Source organism: Nesoenas mayeri (genome assembly GCF_963082525.1).
Source record: "Nesoenas mayeri genome assembly, chromosome: 13".
NCBI classification, from domain to species: Eukaryota; Metazoa; Chordata; class Aves; order Columbiformes; family Columbidae; genus Nesoenas; species Nesoenas mayeri.
Window position 1 is genome coordinate 4,027,404 of NC_137550.1, and position 17,908 is coordinate 4,045,311.

A 17,908-nucleotide genomic window follows, 5' to 3' on the forward strand; every position below is an offset into this window, starting at 1 on the left:
GATAAGAATAAATGCTGTTTCAGGGTACAATCAGTTTCAACAAAGCCTCTTTACTTGCTAAAAAGAAGAGCATGTCGATTGTTTTGATTTTAGCTTTCTAAGAGGATAGTGTTACCACACACAGGAAAAAAAATTACTTTTCCTGGCAGAGAATTTGGCCCCAGTTGTTGACAGCTCTTTGCTATTTGCTCTTGATTGGTTTAGAGAGTGAGATGTACAGGAATTGTGGGCTTCCTCACACATAGGGGATCTCTTGCCAAAGCTCTGAGTGGGTTTTTGTGGCTTCCTCTGTAGAACACACCTGCATCTGAGCACTTAATTTGAGGGAATGAAGGCCCAGGGAGTTAAGACACCCCTCTACAACACCTCTGTGCACTTTCTGTTCCCGCTCACTGAAACACCTAGAAAAGCAGCAGCCACTGACCCTACAGGAAGCCTGGGTTGGATTCAGAAAAGGAGCTGCAGATTTTGAGCAGCCACCCAGGACCTTATCTGCTACCTGTACTCCCTGGGCAGAGCTTTCTGCTGTTCCAGAGGATCTGTTTATCGTGACAAGTGCATTTTATACTCTTCATTCAGCCTACTGTATGGTAGTTCCTTTTGAGGACATGTGAACATGGATTTATCTTTGCTAATATTCTTTGAGTGTTTACAAAGGCATTTATGCTTCTGTTACCAATCCGGTATCTCTGTCTTGGAAGGTGTTGACATAAAAGTTACAGAATTAATTAGTAAATATCAGTCCTTGGCCTAGGTTTTCTAATCTGTTTCCAGCTCTACAAATGGAAAGGCATTGTATTTTCCAGAAAACCTGGGCAAAATTGTAGGTGAAAGGAAGCCTTTTAAAAATTTTTTCCCTGCAATGAAACAAAAAAGTAATTAAAAGTCAACTTTATAATGCAAAGTGAGTTAGATTTCCTCCAACCCTTATTTTATGTCACTTTTCTGTTTTCGATTCAGAGTAATTAAATTAATTTCAGTAGAATTACTCTGATACATTACTGCAGTAACATCTGGAGATCGTGAGGTACCTCTGTAGTCACCAAAAATTTGTATACAATTTGCAGATACTTTACTGTTGTCCTCTAATACTGTGCAATACAATGTATTGGCAGGTGCTGTAAATGATATGGCATCCAACCCTGGCTATTACACTGAATTAGTGGAAGAGTCCTTAGGAACCTGCACTTTAGCTACTGATGAAATTGAACGAGATTTACGTCGCTCCTTACCTGAGCATCCTGCTTTTCAGAGTGACACCGGAATTTCTGCCCTCAGGAGAGTTCTTACAGCTTATGCACACAGGAATCCCCAGATTGGATATTGCCAGGTACAGCAGTTTTGAGACTCAGTGTTGGTTGACTAAATATTGGCTCATGATGGCAGTTCAGTGGCACCTCATAAAATCAGTCACATAAACATGTAATGGTTTCTTGCTCAGTGGTTCACTTTGCTTATTTCATCCCACTATGTGACATGAGTTTTTACATTGTACTTGAATTTGTTGATAAATTCTGTCATGTCTACTTCATATATGCCTTTGCATTCTTACTAGACTTTTAGCACTGAAAAATATTTTTATGTAGTTTAAATACTATGCTCTATATTTAATAATACAGAGGTACAAGTCTTATACTGGGCATGGCTGTAAGTTATCCTAGCACTCAAAATGTGCTGTAAAGTGCTTTCAGAAATATAAATTTTAACAAATGACAACAGTTGTGTTTTCACCATCTTTCCTCATAAGTGCTTCTTTTTCTATTTAAATGTTACAGGCAATGAATATTTTGACATCAGTACTTCTGCTGTATGCTAAAGAGGAGGAAGCTTTCTGGCTTTTGGTTGCTGTGTGTGAAAGGATGCTACCTGATTATTTCAATCGTCGTATCATTGGTAACATCCATCTGTCTTTCTATCTAGCATTGAATATAAATGTTCATTCATTAAGAACAAGTGTAAGGAATGAGCTGAAGGCTGAACAGTGGAGAGAAACTGTTGCATTTGGTTCAGTATTTTGAAGTAGAAAATCAAAGTTACAGAGATTATCTCAAGACTCTTCCTTAAGTAGGAGTGGATATGATTTTCAGATATTGTCATTACTCTAGGCATAACTACTCAGGAAATAGTCACTTAGGCTATTATACTGTGCTTTTGGTATTACAACTGCAATTCATACTATTTATTTGAAACTTGGTTGGCTTAGATAAAGGAAAAAGAGTTACTTCAGGTCCAGACTTAACGCTTTGATCTCATACTCGGTACTTGCAGGTGTATGTGCTAGAAGAAACTTGGATATGAAGTTTCTCTCTAATTGCAGAGCAGGTGTACTGGCTGTCAGGAGAATCACTGGAAGTGGGCTCAGACCCCCAAAAGCGTTAACGCACCTTACAGCGCGCAGCACGGCTCCGGGCCCGCGCACAGAGCGCACAGCGTGCAGCCCAGAGAGCGGACACAGTGGTTCCACACTCCTACAACAAAGTTGCATGAGGATGGGGGCTTGACGTCTGGCCGGCGCTCGGAGAAAAGTGTGCTTCTCTGTACTAAGATTTGGGTGGTGGTTTTGTTATCCTTTCCCTGCAGGTGCCTTGGTAGATCAGGCAGTGTTTGAGGAGCTCATCAGGTTTCATCTGCCTCAGTTGACAGGCCACATGACGGACATGACCTTTTTCTCCTCGGTCTCTCTCTCCTGGTTCCTTACCCTTTTTATCAGTGTGCTGCCTATTGAAAGTGCAGTCAATGTGGTGGACTGTTTCTTCTATGATGGAATAAAGGCAATCTTGCAGCTGGGGCTCGCGGTGCTGGAATACAACATGGAGAAGTTGCTGACTTGTAAGGATGATGCAGAAGCAGTCAGTGTTCTCAACAGGTATCAGTTTAACTGTTATTCTTACAGGCTGTGTAGCAGCTGCTACAATTGGAAATAGATAAGTCATTCTGGGGCAGCTGAGAAGACATCTGGCCAGGACTTCCAAGGGCTTCATAGGAATTAAGTTTTCATCTTGGGCCAAAATTCCAGAAGGGGTGGCTGGAAAGTGTGCTTGATCCTCTGAAAATCCCATTGTCCATTAAAGTTCTAAACCATCGCCATTTTGTGTATTTTAAAGTAAAAGCAACGTGTTTGGACTTTATATCACTTATAGAAGGTGGCTTTCCTTAATGATGAGATAATCTAGAGCACACTTAGACCGTTCCAGACATTTCAGGCATCAACTTACTGACAACATCTTCTGCAGCTCAGTTCTTGTAGTTTAGGCTACTGGCTCCTCTGCTGCTAATGGCTTTAAATAGAAATAATAAAAAAAAACGCAATGAGGACAATCATGACCTGATGTTTGTTCTGTATTCTCATTTGAAGAATAAATTAATATATGCAACATAAAGTGCATTTTAAACTGATGTATTGCAAGCAAAACTTGCACAGTTTTTGCTGCACTACTTGCCTAAATTCTGTTGTTGCTGCTGCAATTGTGTATCATGGAGTATTAAAACAGCAAAATGACTGTGCTGTAGGAGTCACCAAGTTATGGCTGTTAGGAACTGATAGTAAGAATTTCCTTTTAGTGAGACTTTTAGCTGTTGCATGTTTGAATATAGGATAGGAGCTACAGAATTAATGAGGAAAATGTAATTTTTATTCTATGAGCCCATGCAGCCAGGTATTTATTGTAAAACCTATCTATGCTCATTTAAATATTTAACACTTAAAACCCCCCTAACAGTAAGAGTACATTCACCCGGTTTAAATGTGTTAAAATTTAAAATCCAGAAGTGTGGTGAAAGTTTAATTTTCACTTGCACCAAACAAGCTGCTGTTTCCCCTTGACACCCAAGATGATGATGATTTTTATGAGCTTTTGAACTCCTGCTTTCAACATTTTTATCCGGTTGTAACACTTCTGTTGCATGCTGGTATATTTTAAAAAATTATTACAGCTCTATAACCTTCTCTGGGTAGTTGGGTCCTATTTTTATATATCTTTGTTATTATTATAGCATATTTGTGCTACTCACGTTTTTGCTATTTCCCATTCTTTGCGCGCTTTTTCTTCAGTAGATGCTGATGTTATTGTTTTGTTGAGATAAACTGGTTCCTGCTGATTTATTGTGTGTTTGCTTTGTGCAGATTTTTTGACAGTGTCACTAACAAAGACAGTCCTTTGCCTCCAGCTGTGCAGCAGGGGTCCAGCCTCAGTGACACAAAGAGTGACCATCCCAAAGTGGACATTACCGATTTGATCCGAGAGTCAAATGAAGTATGTGTTCCTGTGGGTATGTTTTTGCATCCCATGCAGTGTTTATGTTGCATGGGCTACCTTAAAAATAGTGCAGCAGCATTGTGCAAACTAGAGTAGAAAATCTATCTAGATTCGTAGAAATTGGGCTCTATATTTTGTTGAGCCTCACCGAAAACCTTATAGGTTATGGGGTAGGTTTGTTTTTGTATTATTTTGGTTTTTGGAATTGTCTGGAATGTACTTGCTAGGCTGTCCTGAGTGGAGTTCCCTAAGTTCATCACAGGTCAGGTAGTGCCATCCCTTATCCACTTCATTAGTAGGTCAACTAAATTACAAAGTACAGCAGAAATGGCCCTTGCATTTACTATAGTGATTTGAAACTGGGTACTGCACATTGCAGGTAGTGGTAACATTTGACATAACAACCTGTGCAGGAAACTGCGTGCTTGAGTAGTTTCAGGTTAAATGACTGTTGTGAGATGTGTTGGTTGAGGAAGGCCAGTTACGGTCTTTTAGCATATTCTTTCAATTTGAAGTTTGATTTCTGCAGTGTCTGGCTTTGCAGCTTTGCACTCGGGAGGAAATAGGTCTGGCTTCTCCTTCTCCTTTTGTCTTCAGACTATCATGAGACATTTCCTTCTATGGCATCATTTGTATCAGGGTATTAATCCACTTGTAGATAGACTTCTGCTCAGCCCACCGTAAGGGAAAAGCAAGCTGAGGGAAAAGATTTCTTCACTTTTTGTTTTGTTTTGTTGTTTTTTTCTATTAGCTATTTTCTTTATCTAGATTATACTTGTGTGTGTGTGTGTGCGTGTGTGTGTCTTTTCTGATTCTCAGTCACATATTTCTAATGAAAGATCCATAATACATCGCTCTTGGAAAAATGTCCTGACCTTGACTGAGAAAAGATTAACTAAATGTCATTTTTATAATTTAGGAACTGTCTCATTTGATTTTTACTGAGGAGAGAGCTTTGCTTTTAGTGGGTTGAACAAAGAATTAGAAACTCAAGTTCTCCTGAAATGTCTTTATAGCATTGGGCTAATATAAAACATCTGTTTCTGCTGTCAATATCGTCCCACAAGAATGTTTTGCTGAAGAATTGTGTTTGTAAAATGCTTTAAGATTCTTGTAAGAAGAGTTGTGAACTATTGTGGGTCTTTTCTTGTCATGGTGAACTCTCGTAGTGGGGATGAATACTTGCAGAATAAAGAACAGAGATGGTAAATAATGAAGTGCTGTATATTGCATTCTGAAGTGCAAGCTGAAGCTTTCACGCGGTTGGAATCATAACTGAAAGATAAAGAAGAAGAAACTCCCTTTCTTCTTCCCCTGCCATTGCAGGCAGGTGACTGGACCAAAGGAATAGCCTCTGATTTGTTATGGCTTTTGAACATTGATTTGAGCAGATCTTTGAAACCGAATCTGCCACTTCCAAGCTGACAGCCCTGTTCCTAGGCCTGTATCTCATAGCCTCATTTTGGATGCAAATTTTTAGCTTCGGTTGAAACCAAATTTCTTCAGTGCTGGTAAATGTCACAACCCTTTGTTTGAGAACTGCTGTTCCAGAGTGAGAGTCAATGTCCTGCTTCCCATTTTGACCAGACAGTCAATTTCAACACAATTGTCTTCTGGTGAAGGGTTTTATTTTCATATCACTGAGGAAATAAAACAAATTTCGAAATGGAGAGATTGCTGCAATGGACAGTTGTCATTCTGCAGATAGGTCTAGGTACAAATCATGAATAAGTGAACAGAGATGTTCTTTGTGATACTGCTGCTTTGCATAGGTGTTCACAAGATAAATGCGATTAAGTGGAAAGGTTTGGAATTGAATTTTAAAATGATGTGCAGCTTCATGCCTTTATGACTCAGGCACAAATGCAAGACTCATTCTTTGGCAGTCTAATCAGGTGTGAAGAAGTCATGTTTAATTAGTGAATGGAAGAACGTATTAACATTTTATCACATTGCACTAATGCAGTTAGATTATATATCTTCTGTATATTCTTACTGAGGCCATTGCACAATATCAGTGCCCAGAAGCCAGACCAGTGAATGAGTTCTGAGTCAGAGATGCAATTTCTCTCTGCTTCCTCCTTGCTCCCTGTCGGAAGCTGTGCTGGTAGCGGTCTTCACAGGAACACAGAAATACAGTTCTGGAAGAGAACTCCACAGGTCACACAGTTCAGCTCCCTGTCCCACATATGCCCAGATCGTCCTTGAAATATATTGTTAAAACTCATCAGCAAAAGAGAATCTGCAGCAATGTTAGCCCATTGTAGGGTTTCTCCGCTCTTGTCAGAAAATATCCTAATATCCAGTATGGTTCCTCTTGGATGCTCACAAAGCACTACTGAGCATAGTCAATGGTAGTTTTCTCTGCAATGCCTTGTTGCGATCAGATTGTTGTTGTTCATCACTTACGCTTTCAACTCTGATCATTTCTTTTTCTAGATTCAACACAACCAGTTCCTCTAGCCTTTCCCCAAAGCTTATATGTTCAGACTCTTTATGTTGCAGTTTTTCATATCTTGTTTGAAGTGCATTGCTGAATATGGGAACAAAACGTACTGTGAAGAAACTTCTGCAAGTCCTGCCTAGGTTGTTCATTTATCACTCATTTCTTCTCAAAGTTTGGTATTAGAGCCAGTTGTGCACAGGGTGCACAGTGATTGTGGTTAGGCCATGTCTTCCTGGTTGCATATGTTGTTGAAAAGTGTCAAAAACCTCACAGAAATAAAGATGTGTCCTATCCGCTGTTTCAGTTCAACACACTAGACAGCATTTCATCACATGAGGAGATTAAATTGATTTGGCATTATCTTGTTTAAAAATGTTGGCCCGTTTTGATTTCTCTGTTTCTGTTTAGATTTTAATTGTTTAATAGTTTGTTCTGTGATTTATCTGGGAGCTTGTTTCTAGCTTCTGCCTACTATCGTACTTTTCTTTAAAGGTAAATGTCCTTGTTCTACTCCAATGCTCAGACACCTTCCCTGTCCTTCAGAAATTCCAGAGGTAGCTAAGAATGACTCGAAAATTACTTCAGCTAATATCTAATGTTACTAGATTGAGCTTCAAGCCCTAACAACGCACACACTTTGCTACGCTGCGGTAGTGGTCACCATGTGATAGCAGAGTTGTTAGTATTCTAACAAATGATTCTTTTGCTCAAGAGTTTTTGCGATCTTGTTTTGTGTCCACGCCTGTATTGTACTTAGTTGCAAGAAAGACAAAAATAGTTGCTTAGATGTGTCTAGCAACAGTTGATTTCATGGAATGATTGTTTTCTGCTTAGAGATATGGCGATATTCGATATGAGGATGTTGAGAGCATGCGCTGCAGGAACAGGCTTTATGTGATCCAGACATTGGAAGCTACGACCAAGCAGAATGTGGTGAGTGACTTGGAAGAGCTAAACCCTTCCCTCTGATAAAATTCATTCCTTTTTGGAAAATTCTGAGAAGAGCTACATTTTCCAGGACCAAATATATAATTTTATATGCTGAAATCGCTCTCATCTGCAGAGTGTCAACTGATGTTCGGCCTCTGACATGTTTGGTTTGTGAAACACAGCATGACCTTTTGGTCTCGTCACAAGTGTTGCCATCACAGAGAACTTCCAAAGGCTGGCATATCGCTGGCACTTTGCATTGATTGGAACAGCCTGACCTATATTTCTGTCTGCTGTTGTTAAATTGTTAACACATCTCTCTTAAAGGCTTAGAGCACTGTAAAATGTCCACAGTGCTACAGTAAAACAATCAATCACCTCCATTTTTGCTCTGGGAAGCAATCCCAAATGTCCCCAAAGAACATTACTATACTGCAAGGCTTTTTTTTTATTGTACACCAAGGCTTTTTGTCTGTGGTGTGTGTGTGTATGTCCGGTAACACGTGTGGAGTGGTAGCGCTTCAGCTGCCAATATCATCCTTTAAATTCAGACTCGTGAATGAAGGTGGAGGCTGCAAGGTGCTCCTTTTGTTTGCCTGTTTTCTCAAGTGGCCAATTTCCTATAACTGATGATAATACTACTCTGTTTAACAAGCAGTGCTGCTTACCATAGTAAATATGGCTTGCAGCAGCTGATACTAAATGCTGTTGGCTGTGCTGAGATGATAACTGTTCTATTTCATTTTATAAAACATACATATTGTGAGGATAGAAACTGGTCTTGTAACTAACTTTGTTTTAGAAAGCTGTGAACAAGTTTTTTGTTTATTATTTTTTTCAATTTAAAAAAAATGAGGATTCAGTTTCTCTGTTGAGAGCTGAACATGCACTTGCCCATTATAAAGGAAGCTATAGCTATATGTTACATTACAAATAACTGAGTTTCATGTTGTAGGCTCCATGTATACAAGTAATGTAACTAGCTCTAAGCTCCCTTTTTTTGGGAGAAAATATTTATCTCAGTCTACAATCCTCTGCTTTAAAAAAGTCCTATTCTTACTCTTAGTTATAACATGCCAAAACATGGAATATTCAACCAGTGTCTTTTAATGTAAAGTTAAGTCTCCCATAACATTAATTTTCTCTTAATTCTGTTTCAGCTGCGGGTTGTGTCCCAGGATGTAAGATTCAGTCCTAGTGATCTTGAAGAGCTTTATGAATTATTCAAGGTAATGTGCCATCTTCCTCACTTTCCAGCCATCCATCTTAAAGGTGGACTGTGCTATGGGTGTGAAACTGTTTTAACAAATTGAAACAAAAGCGAGATTCAGCACGTTTTACATGTCAGCTTTAAATCAAATTACATAGTTAACTTCTCACATCTTTCACCCAGAGAGAGTTGTTGTTTCAGAAAATCTAACATTTTATCTTTCCTTTGCAGAAGGAGCACTTTCTTTCCTGTTATTGGAGTGTAAATAGTCCTGTCTTGCAACATCATGATGCCAGTCTGCCGTATCTTGACCAATATCGCATTGACTGCCAGCAGTTCAGGGTTCTCCATCATCTCTTGAGTCCCTGGTCACACTGTGCAAACAGAGACTCACTTGCATTGTGGACATTCAGACTGATGGATGAGAGCTCCAGTTGCCTTATAAACTTCAAACAATTTGCCTGTGTTCTTGGTATGAGAATGACACGTGTATGTAGCACATTCACAAGGGAACTCCATCTTGGGAGTAGTCCTGGAATGTATCATCTTCCATACATTATATTAAGAGCCTAGGGAGACTAGCCTCTTAATTTAGGATCAAATAGTCTGATTTTTATCATGTGAAACTAAATGCAAAGACTGCTTAAATGGCAAACCAAATACTCAAAGTATGTTTACAAGCCTGAGAGTGAGACCTGCACTATTAGGCTTTAAGTTATGGAACTGTGCTCCCATTTTTTTTGCCTGTATTTCACATGGAATAGCTAACACAAAGCTTCACAAACTAGTAACTTTCCTGAGACGTTAATCCCCTGGAGAATAATCTCCTATTTGAGATTAAATGTAAATGTGGCTTTACCACCAAAATATCAGAAAATGAGGAAATGGTATGATCTCATTGCCCAGCCTGTTTGGTTGATGATAAATGCTTCCTCATACTAAGCCATCTCATAGACAGATCATGCAAGATGACCAATGCCTTATATCTCTGGGGAACTGAAAGTTTTCTCGAGTTACCACTATGTTCCTTTCTTCTTACTTTTCAAGTGGTATTGTTCATGAAACAAAAATTAAAGGGAAAATGCTGAGAAGACATTAGTGCTGTATTTCTTTGATGCTGTGATTTCATTTTAGTAAGTCAAACCCCAGGTTCAGCTGCAGGTGATACTGCCTTCCTTAAGCTTTATCTCTAATTATGCTCCATGGAAGACAGGACAAATGTCCAGTTCCAACCTCCCTGGGTTGTATTTGTGTAGGTTATGAGGCTGTTTTAAAGTTTGGTCCAGTTGAACAGTCTTGCCTCTCTCCTCTAACAGATACCATGTATAATGGAAGCTTCACTGACAAACTCAAGCTTCTTTTTAAGTTGCACATCCCTCCAGGTAAGTGAGAGGTGGTGGCATTTGTGGAGGGCTATTCCTGGCTTTTATCATCTTTGCATGGTGTTGTTTTGTGGTTTGTCCTTGTATTATAATAATATTTTCTTAGCTTTACTTTTTGTTGACACCAGTCAACTGGCTACTGGCTACAGGACAGTCTGACAGCTGTAATACAGATGTGTATTTCTTCCAGAGTGACATATTCTTTGGGAAGGACATAATCTGCCCCAACACCATTTCTCTTCATAGGGACCATTTGTCTGTACAAAGCTGTTCGTTTTCATCAGTGCTTTGGTAATGCTTGGGAGTATTAAAGCCATTTTATTCATTTATTTATTGCAGCTTTTACTGAAGTAGAATCTCTAAGCCCTTCCAGAGGTGGTGATCTTTCAAAAGAAGAGCTGATCCACTTCAGCCAACTCAGCGGTAAGCTCCGGAGTGTGAGGCTTTGCCTGCAGAACATTAGAAGGAATCTGTTAGTTATCTCATGGTGAAAAATAGGGGAGCTCTCTTTTGAAAAGCAGTAAAGCCAGGAAATCATATCACTGTAAATCCTCTGCAAAGATCTTCTGTAGATGGTTACATTTTCATAAAATAGTGTAGAATTAGTGGGTAGCGAGTCTGATGATGGAATCCAAGGGCCATGGGTGTTTACATGGAAACAGGGATGTGTATTTGGTCAGCATTTTTCAGCATAAAGGGATGATATTTCCTACCTCAAGAAATCGAGTATCCAAATCCCTGACTATTTTGAGGCACATAAGCATTTCAAAATCCTTTGCTTCCATTTAGAAAAAAAAAAGTTGAACAAAGTTTTGTGGGGTCTAAGTTTATGGTGTTGATAAAATATTCTGCTTGGAAAGCTGTGCAGTTTTCCTTCTTTGGAAGACAGATCCTTTTTGTTTTTTAAAAACTATCCCAAAGTACCTTATCTGTAGTATGTGAGTGCTGTTTTCACCACTGTTCAAAACATGGACTATGACCATCATGAAGGTTATTTGCTTGATATAACTGATTGCAGTTGCTTTTGTTGTCAGCAGCTTCTATTTTTACAGAAAGTACACAAGTGGTACCACATGGTTTCTTCGTGGCCTAATCTGTGTTGGAAACATTGGGTCAGTGAGGGCCTTGCTCCTTAGGAAAGGAGTTTTTGATAAAAGGAAATGAACTATTGGTCCTCCTTTCTCAAATAAATAACTCTTTCTTCTTTTTCTCTTCCTAAACTGTAGTTTCATCTGTTGGGGATAGCGTTGAAAGTGATTCTTTGAAGAGCAGCCCAGAAAAAGGTAAAGAATCCTGGAGACATACTTGGTAACTGTGTGTCTTCTGGGCCAGCTGAGCTGGGGAAATGTGTGGTGGCAAAGAATACTGAGTAACATCATCTCTAGTGTAGTGCTTACATTAAATCTGCTTTTATAAGTGTAGTTCTGAGGAGCAAGAGGGTAATGTAAACTCTGATTGTGTTTAGTTCTTGGCCCCACCACTCTGTTGGGAAGGAATGACATTGATGTTGCCAGTTCTTCTGCTCCTCATCCCTCATAGGAAGCTCTTTGTTCTTGTTTCTTCACTTCTTTTTTCTCTTGTTTTTTTTGGTCAATTAGGGAAGGGGAAGGTTGATATTCAGGCGTATCTGAAGCAATGGCAAGATGAACTTCTTAAAAGAGAAGAAAACATTAAGGATTTGCCAAGAATGAATCAGGTAAACTGCCTGAGTCTTATTAAAGTCTAGTTTTGACTGCTGTTTATCCATTAAGTCCTATTAGTAGTTTCCTAAAGGATTTGTAAGTTCCCTTGAATTTCAGACCTCCACATTAATCATTAGACTGTGTTTTTTTAACTGTTGTAACTGTAAGCTTATACAGTTGGATTTACTGGGGCTGGCCCATGCTGATACTGTCTTTAGAGCAGTTGTTGCACCAGGCGCTGAGCAGCAGCACCAGGCGCTGGATTGAGAGCACGACGTGTGGTGAAACAGGACGGTTGTGTTGCTGTTCTCTGAACAGTCTCCTCCATCTATGTCTCTCTGTAGTCTCAGTTCATCCAGTTCTCAAAAACTCTGTACAATCTGTTCCATGGGGATCCTGAGGAGGAGCTGCTGTATCGGGCTATAGCGGTGGTAACCAGCCTTCTGCTGAAGATGGAAGAAGTTGGGAGAAGACTGCAGAGTCCCCCATCACTGGTCAAAAGTCCAGTTGCTGTTACAGAGGTGGCTGCTGAAACCCCCGCAAAAGGGCAGGAGGAAAACAGCTCTGAGCAGACTGAAGGTGGTAGAGCACAGAGTTTGAGAGGGAACCATGAATGGTCTTTTGCCTTCGAACAGATTCTGGCTTCCTTGTTAAATGAGCCAGCTTTTGTGAGATTTTTTGAGAAACCTCATGACATAAAAGTTAAAATAGAGAGTGCTAAAAATTTACAACTTAAGGCAAGAATCAGAGTGTGATTTTTCTTTACTCTGAATTAACCACATAAAGCGCTTACAAATGAAGGTTGTTGCTATGGAAATTGAGTCTAGTGTTTACATAGGGAAACTGGGGTGTGAATAGTTATCTTTAATTATCAGGTTACTGGTATGTAATGTAAATAAAAATAGTTTGAAGCACAATCACCTTCTTGCATTGCTCATATGTTTCACTCCAAAAAAGGATTGAATAATAAACTGTTGTTACCGTGTTATTAAAATATGCAACATTGCTTGGAAAGGCTGGATGTGACCTATTGCAAGCCTATCTGAATGACATCTGTTACAGTGTGTGCTCTGCAGGTTCATTTCTATTACTGCGATAAAAGGAATGACTTCTACCCATTTTTTGCTTAAAAGGAGTAGTGACAGCTTAGAGGTTATCTTCCAGGTTAGTTTAATTAGTTATTTCCAAACTTGCATGTGGCCTGGGATCAAAGCAGGGTGAAAACTAAGAACAGAGGCTGCGGTAGGCACAAGAGCATGAGGTTAGAGAAGAATGTTACCCTGCTCTCCCTTCCTCTGCTTTGGTGGTACTGGTAGTCCTGATCTCTTTGCCAATTCCAGCCCCTGGTCGGGGCTCAATTTTTGCAACAAACAACTTGTTTCCCGCTTTTTTAGCTCAGCCTGTATATGAGTTCTCTTTCCCATTTTCTTACCAGTCTTCCTACAACGCAGGTGAAAAGGATGGAAGGTGGTTTGACCATCCAGGCTGTGCAGGGATGTGAACACTAGTGTAGATTGATGAAATCAAGGGAAAGCAGTGGCTAAATCTGTCTGACCATGTGGTGGTTGTCATTTGTCTTGCAAGAGGTGCCATTGGTAACTTCTTAGGAGCATGTTGATGAAATGTATGTTTTTTGCTTGTGTTTGGGAAGCCCAAGCACTGACCATCTTCAGCTGCTTCAGAGCTGGCTGAATTCAGGCTATTAAACTACCAGGGGCAGATTGCAGTTGCTCCTTGGCTTACTCTGAGTCCACACCTCAACCTTGTAATTATTCTGTCTTTTCTATAGCTCTCTGGGTTATTGCTGCTGACATGTTTTCTGTCTGCCAGGATATATCCTCTGGAATCTGACTTGAAAATTTGGATATATAAAACCTGATAAAGATCCTGTGGATGCAAGCTCTGCCAGTGTTAGTGCTGATAAATGAGCCTTTGGTAGCTGGTGCTAGAATGGGTTTAGAGAAAGGGGGGAAGAGCTTGTATATTAAGAACAACAAAAAAGTAAACTGGGACTCTCTGCTAAACTAGTTAAAAATTGCTGTTTCTGAAGCCTGTATTAGAATCATTATCTGCAGCGCAGCATTATTTTTATACTGTGCATGGTTTTTTTTGGAAAGATGCAAAATAGGGATGGTATCATTCACTGAGGCTTTCCTTGCAACACTGATATGAATGAAGGATAAAATGGAATTCTGACTTGCGTTACAAGCACTTGGTGAAATACTGTCATTGCAATTGGTGTTAAAGTTCCCATGCTGCTTCTAAAGAATACAGTTTTAACCAGGAGCAATCAATTTATCAATTATTTCTTCTACTCTCTGCCATACTCTCAGGTATTAATGTAAAAGTTTTATTGAATGAATGAACAGTAACTCTAAAAACTATATCACATATACGGGAAATGGGGAAGCTTCTTTCTGAAGCCTTCACCAAGTAATTACACTTGGTACAATATAATACTGATATGTATTTTTATGCATTTTTTAAAATCTAATTTATCCATTCTTATAGCTATTTTTCTGAGGAAAAGCAGGGCAACACCGTGTTACTTTTAAAATGTATTTACTCAGTGTTTTACCGGTGTTGTTTTAGAAATACAAAGCAGATGATCGCGTTGTTCTAGTCCAGAACGTCCTCAGATAAGGTTTGCTCAGTGAGTAATTCTGCAAATAGCCGTGCCAAAGTGAATGGAGCCCCATGAAAACAGATGCAGCTGCCCAGCCACAAAGCTTTTGTAGGTTTATGATGGATATTGTTCACCTAAAGACGTATCAAAGCTATGAGCTATGTGCTCAGCAAGGTAGCAGAGGCATGAAACATTTACAACTCAATGGCTTTTGTTGTTGTTGTTGTTTGTTTGGGGGTTTTTTTGTTTGCAAGCCAGGATGTTAAGATCTAAGTACAGAAGACTGTGCTGAAGGACTTTGCGAATTACAATAGCCGTGTGACATCATTACTTGGTTTGGTTAGGCAAAACTGAGCACCTTTTAAATACCATTTTCTGTTAGTGTCAATCCAAGAGACTTTAGAGTCATTACCAGTTCTGTAGTAGCTCTTGTTGGCTATCATGTATTTATAGAGACACTACCAGCATATATATATATATAGATATAGATATATATATAATATATTTAAGGTGAGAAGTTAGGATATGTAGGGGAACACTAACTTTTATTAACTACATGTTGTTTTTTCTCTTCAATTTGTTTTCATGTTTTTCCCCCAAAGGGTGATGTGTTTAAGTTGTTCCTGCCATCCCCCTGCAGGCTGATCCCGCAGGACCAGCCAGCGCCCAGGCATCCAGTCGTGGTAGGTTCTCTTCCTTTTGCAGCCCATGGATCACCGTCTGATCCTTTGGGGAGATCTCAATGTAGCGAGTGCCAGCTGTTTCCAAGGAGTGTGACCCAGAGGTGTCCGGTAACACTGAGGGACACTTTCGTGCTTTTTGCTTGTGACAAGGGAACTCTGGAGTTGGTGTCTTGCTGCTTTCCTGCCCTTTCCTGGTGTGGGGAGACACGTGCAAGCTGGAGCTGGGGGTTGGAGCAATAGAAGCTCTTGTCCTCACTTGAGTCTCGGAGGGGCATTGACTTTAAAGCCCTGCATAGTCAAGGACAGAGGTCCTTTGCTACAGCTTTTTGGCCATCTGAGGTTCTTGGTGCTGCAAAGATGAACCCAGATTCACATGGTGTTGCATTAGGACGTGGTCGGTGCGCACGCGTCTGTTGAAAAAGGTCAGCGGCTGCATGGAGCTGGAAATTAAGCAGAAGTGCCAGCGAGGAGTCTGGTGGTTTCAGGTTCTGACCCAGAATTAGTCAGCTACTTCCCAAGCTGGGGGACTTTCCTTTCAAATTGTAACTTTGAAGTTTTTTAGAAGTGTGTTTGAACTTCTGAAGAGGTCATTTACCAGCAGGAAGCAGCGGGGTTGAGTGAGTACTAGTGTATCATGCCACGTCTCTCTGTTGTTTTTCTTTTCTGTAACAGTTTTCATGAAGTTATAGGTCATTTTAATTTTTTTGGATCAGTCATAGGAAATAAGTCAATGTGCATCATTCAGTACAAAATAGACAGCTGTAGGTAGGATATAGACTGCTAAAACTAGTGACGCTGTTTATACAGTTTTAAAATTGCACTATCTACTGCAGCGTCACCAGTGTGACTTGGCAGCTGTGCCATGGTTATTTACCCTGAAATGTGCTCGGTGGCTGTTTTAGCATACGCTGCACAGTCCTTCTAGTGGCCGGGCCATTATTATTGTTGCTGTGCACAGAAGATGCCTTTTGTCACACATAATCGCTGGCCCAGGGGCGGCCAGCAGAGCTGCGTGTCCTCCTGCTCTGGCAGTACCGAGGGGGCTGCTCGGGGAGCCGCTCTGGGTGACGGGGGCAGCACCGACCCCCTCCAGGGGCCGCTTGTGTGGCCTCTGGTGGCTGCATGAGGTGCGGGAATAGCTCAACTCAGTCTTAAAAATACAATCCCTTCCAGCATGGGGGAGAACTGCTTGTAATTCAACTGGCAGCATTGGCTGGGACAGGGCAATGGTTCTGAAAAAGCACTCTGTGTCTGTCCATTCCTAAACCAAGCTGCTGCTTCATCATTCTAATGACTAGATACAAATGTATTTTTAGAAGAGTTTGCTACCATTGTGACTAAGAAATAGCTACGTGTTGACTTTATTAGAAGTTTCTCATTCAGTTGTACCATAAAAAAAAAGGTCTTGATTGCGATTGCAGTTGTTATCTGGACTGAAACAAAACGAAATATTCCCATTTCTTTCCCCCAAAATAGGCTATTTTGTCCTTTTTGCTGTGGCTTTGTCACTTTACCAAGAAGGCAACATATGCTTGTGTTGGCAGATTGGCTTTTTATACAATGTATTGTATGTAGAAGTATTGTAAGACAAATGGGGTGTTAAATAAAAAATTGTTTCGCTTAAGAAAAAAAAAACAACCTGTGTTTGAGACACTATTGTTTCCCATGATGGTTCAGAAGTTCCTTCAAAAGCAGTTTTCACATTAAGGCCACATTTAGTCAGTGCTTTCCAAAGCAAGGACCAAGCCAAGAACTGTGTTAGGATACCAGAAGAATGAAGAGGACATCCAGATTCTGAAGCCTGGGGCTAATTTGGCCTCACAACCAGTGTGAGTGCCAGAACAGCCTGTTAGCCCAGGATGAGTATGGTACCCACTTTTTACACCCAAATTAAAACATTTATTGTGTGCAGACATGTCTATGCGGACTCTGGTGCCTCGTTCTTTCTAATTTATGTGCTGTCCCTATTGCTTCTGCCACTGGTGATGGAAACCCCCGTCTCTGGCTTGAGCCCCATTCCTCCAGCTGGTTATACCCACGTACGTGTGATGCTCTTGTGCCTCCCCGAGAGCAAGGAGCAGATTCAGATCCCCATAACCACCCAGGGAATATAAACAGCAAAAAGAGGTCTTGCAAGTAGTCTTTTATTTTTTTTTTTTTGGTATTTTTTTGCTTTTTTTTTTTTTAAATACTATGTACAGTCTGTTTAAAGCTTGTCAAAATGCACAGGCTTCCATTCAATGGCGCTGTGCAGAGACATAGATTCAAGACAAGAATAAAATCTTTACTGTTCATCTTCATAAGACACTTCCTTTTCCCATTACAAAATACTTTAAAGAATAGTAACATTTATAAATGTATCTATATGCAACATCATATAAAATAAACCAAGATTTATACTCAATTCTAAGTTTTTTTCATATTTTCTTTTTTATTTTTTTACATGGAGTATATACAATATGTACAGTAATTTTTCAATGTGTTTGTCAAACCAGCCTGATTATAACCATCAGGCTTTAGCTTATATGTACAAATATGCTAAAAGTGCAAGACTTCATTAATTAAAGCTGCCTGTGTTTTCAGAGGTCTGGATTTGTGTGGCCTATATATCTGTATTTATATATACACATACATACATATATATATATATATATATATATGTATATGTATATTAAACCCACATATATCTGCAT

The 17,908-nt window shown here is 39.9% G+C and overlaps 1 protein-coding gene across 8 annotated transcripts in view; it reads left to right on the top strand.

Annotated features, from left to right (window-relative positions):
- The window catches only part of TBC1D8B (TBC1 domain family member 8B), a 37,640-nt gene extending 20,834 nt beyond the window's left edge, over nucleotides 1–16,806 (top strand). For 3 of the 8 annotated variants that reach the window (XM_080352601.1, XM_080352603.1, XM_080352602.1), the window contains 12 exons: nucleotides 1,116–1,330; nucleotides 1,776–1,893; nucleotides 2,581–2,866; nucleotides 4,124–4,253; nucleotides 7,537–7,635; nucleotides 8,793–8,861; nucleotides 9,074–9,314; nucleotides 10,159–10,224; nucleotides 10,564–10,647; nucleotides 11,451–11,507; nucleotides 11,823–11,920; nucleotides 12,251–16,806. In XM_080352601.1, coding sequence (XP_080208727.1) covers nucleotides 1,116–1,330; nucleotides 1,776–1,893; nucleotides 2,581–2,866; nucleotides 4,124–4,253; nucleotides 7,537–7,635; nucleotides 8,793–8,861; nucleotides 9,074–9,314; nucleotides 10,159–10,224; nucleotides 10,564–10,647; nucleotides 11,451–11,507; nucleotides 11,823–11,920; nucleotides 12,251–12,661 — 1,874 coding nt within the window. In that variant the 3' untranslated portion in view covers nucleotides 12,662–16,806. Of the gene's footprint in view, nucleotides 1–1,115; nucleotides 1,331–1,775; nucleotides 1,894–2,580; nucleotides 2,867–4,123; nucleotides 4,270–7,536; nucleotides 7,636–8,792; nucleotides 8,862–9,073; nucleotides 9,315–10,158; nucleotides 10,225–10,563; nucleotides 10,648–11,450; nucleotides 11,508–11,822; nucleotides 11,921–12,250 lie in introns of those variants that run through there. The other 5 variants (XR_013922760.1, XR_013922761.1, XR_013922762.1 and 2 more) reach the window with 5 other exon arrangements.
- The last annotated feature ends 1,102 nt before the right edge of the window (nucleotides 16,807–17,908 follow it).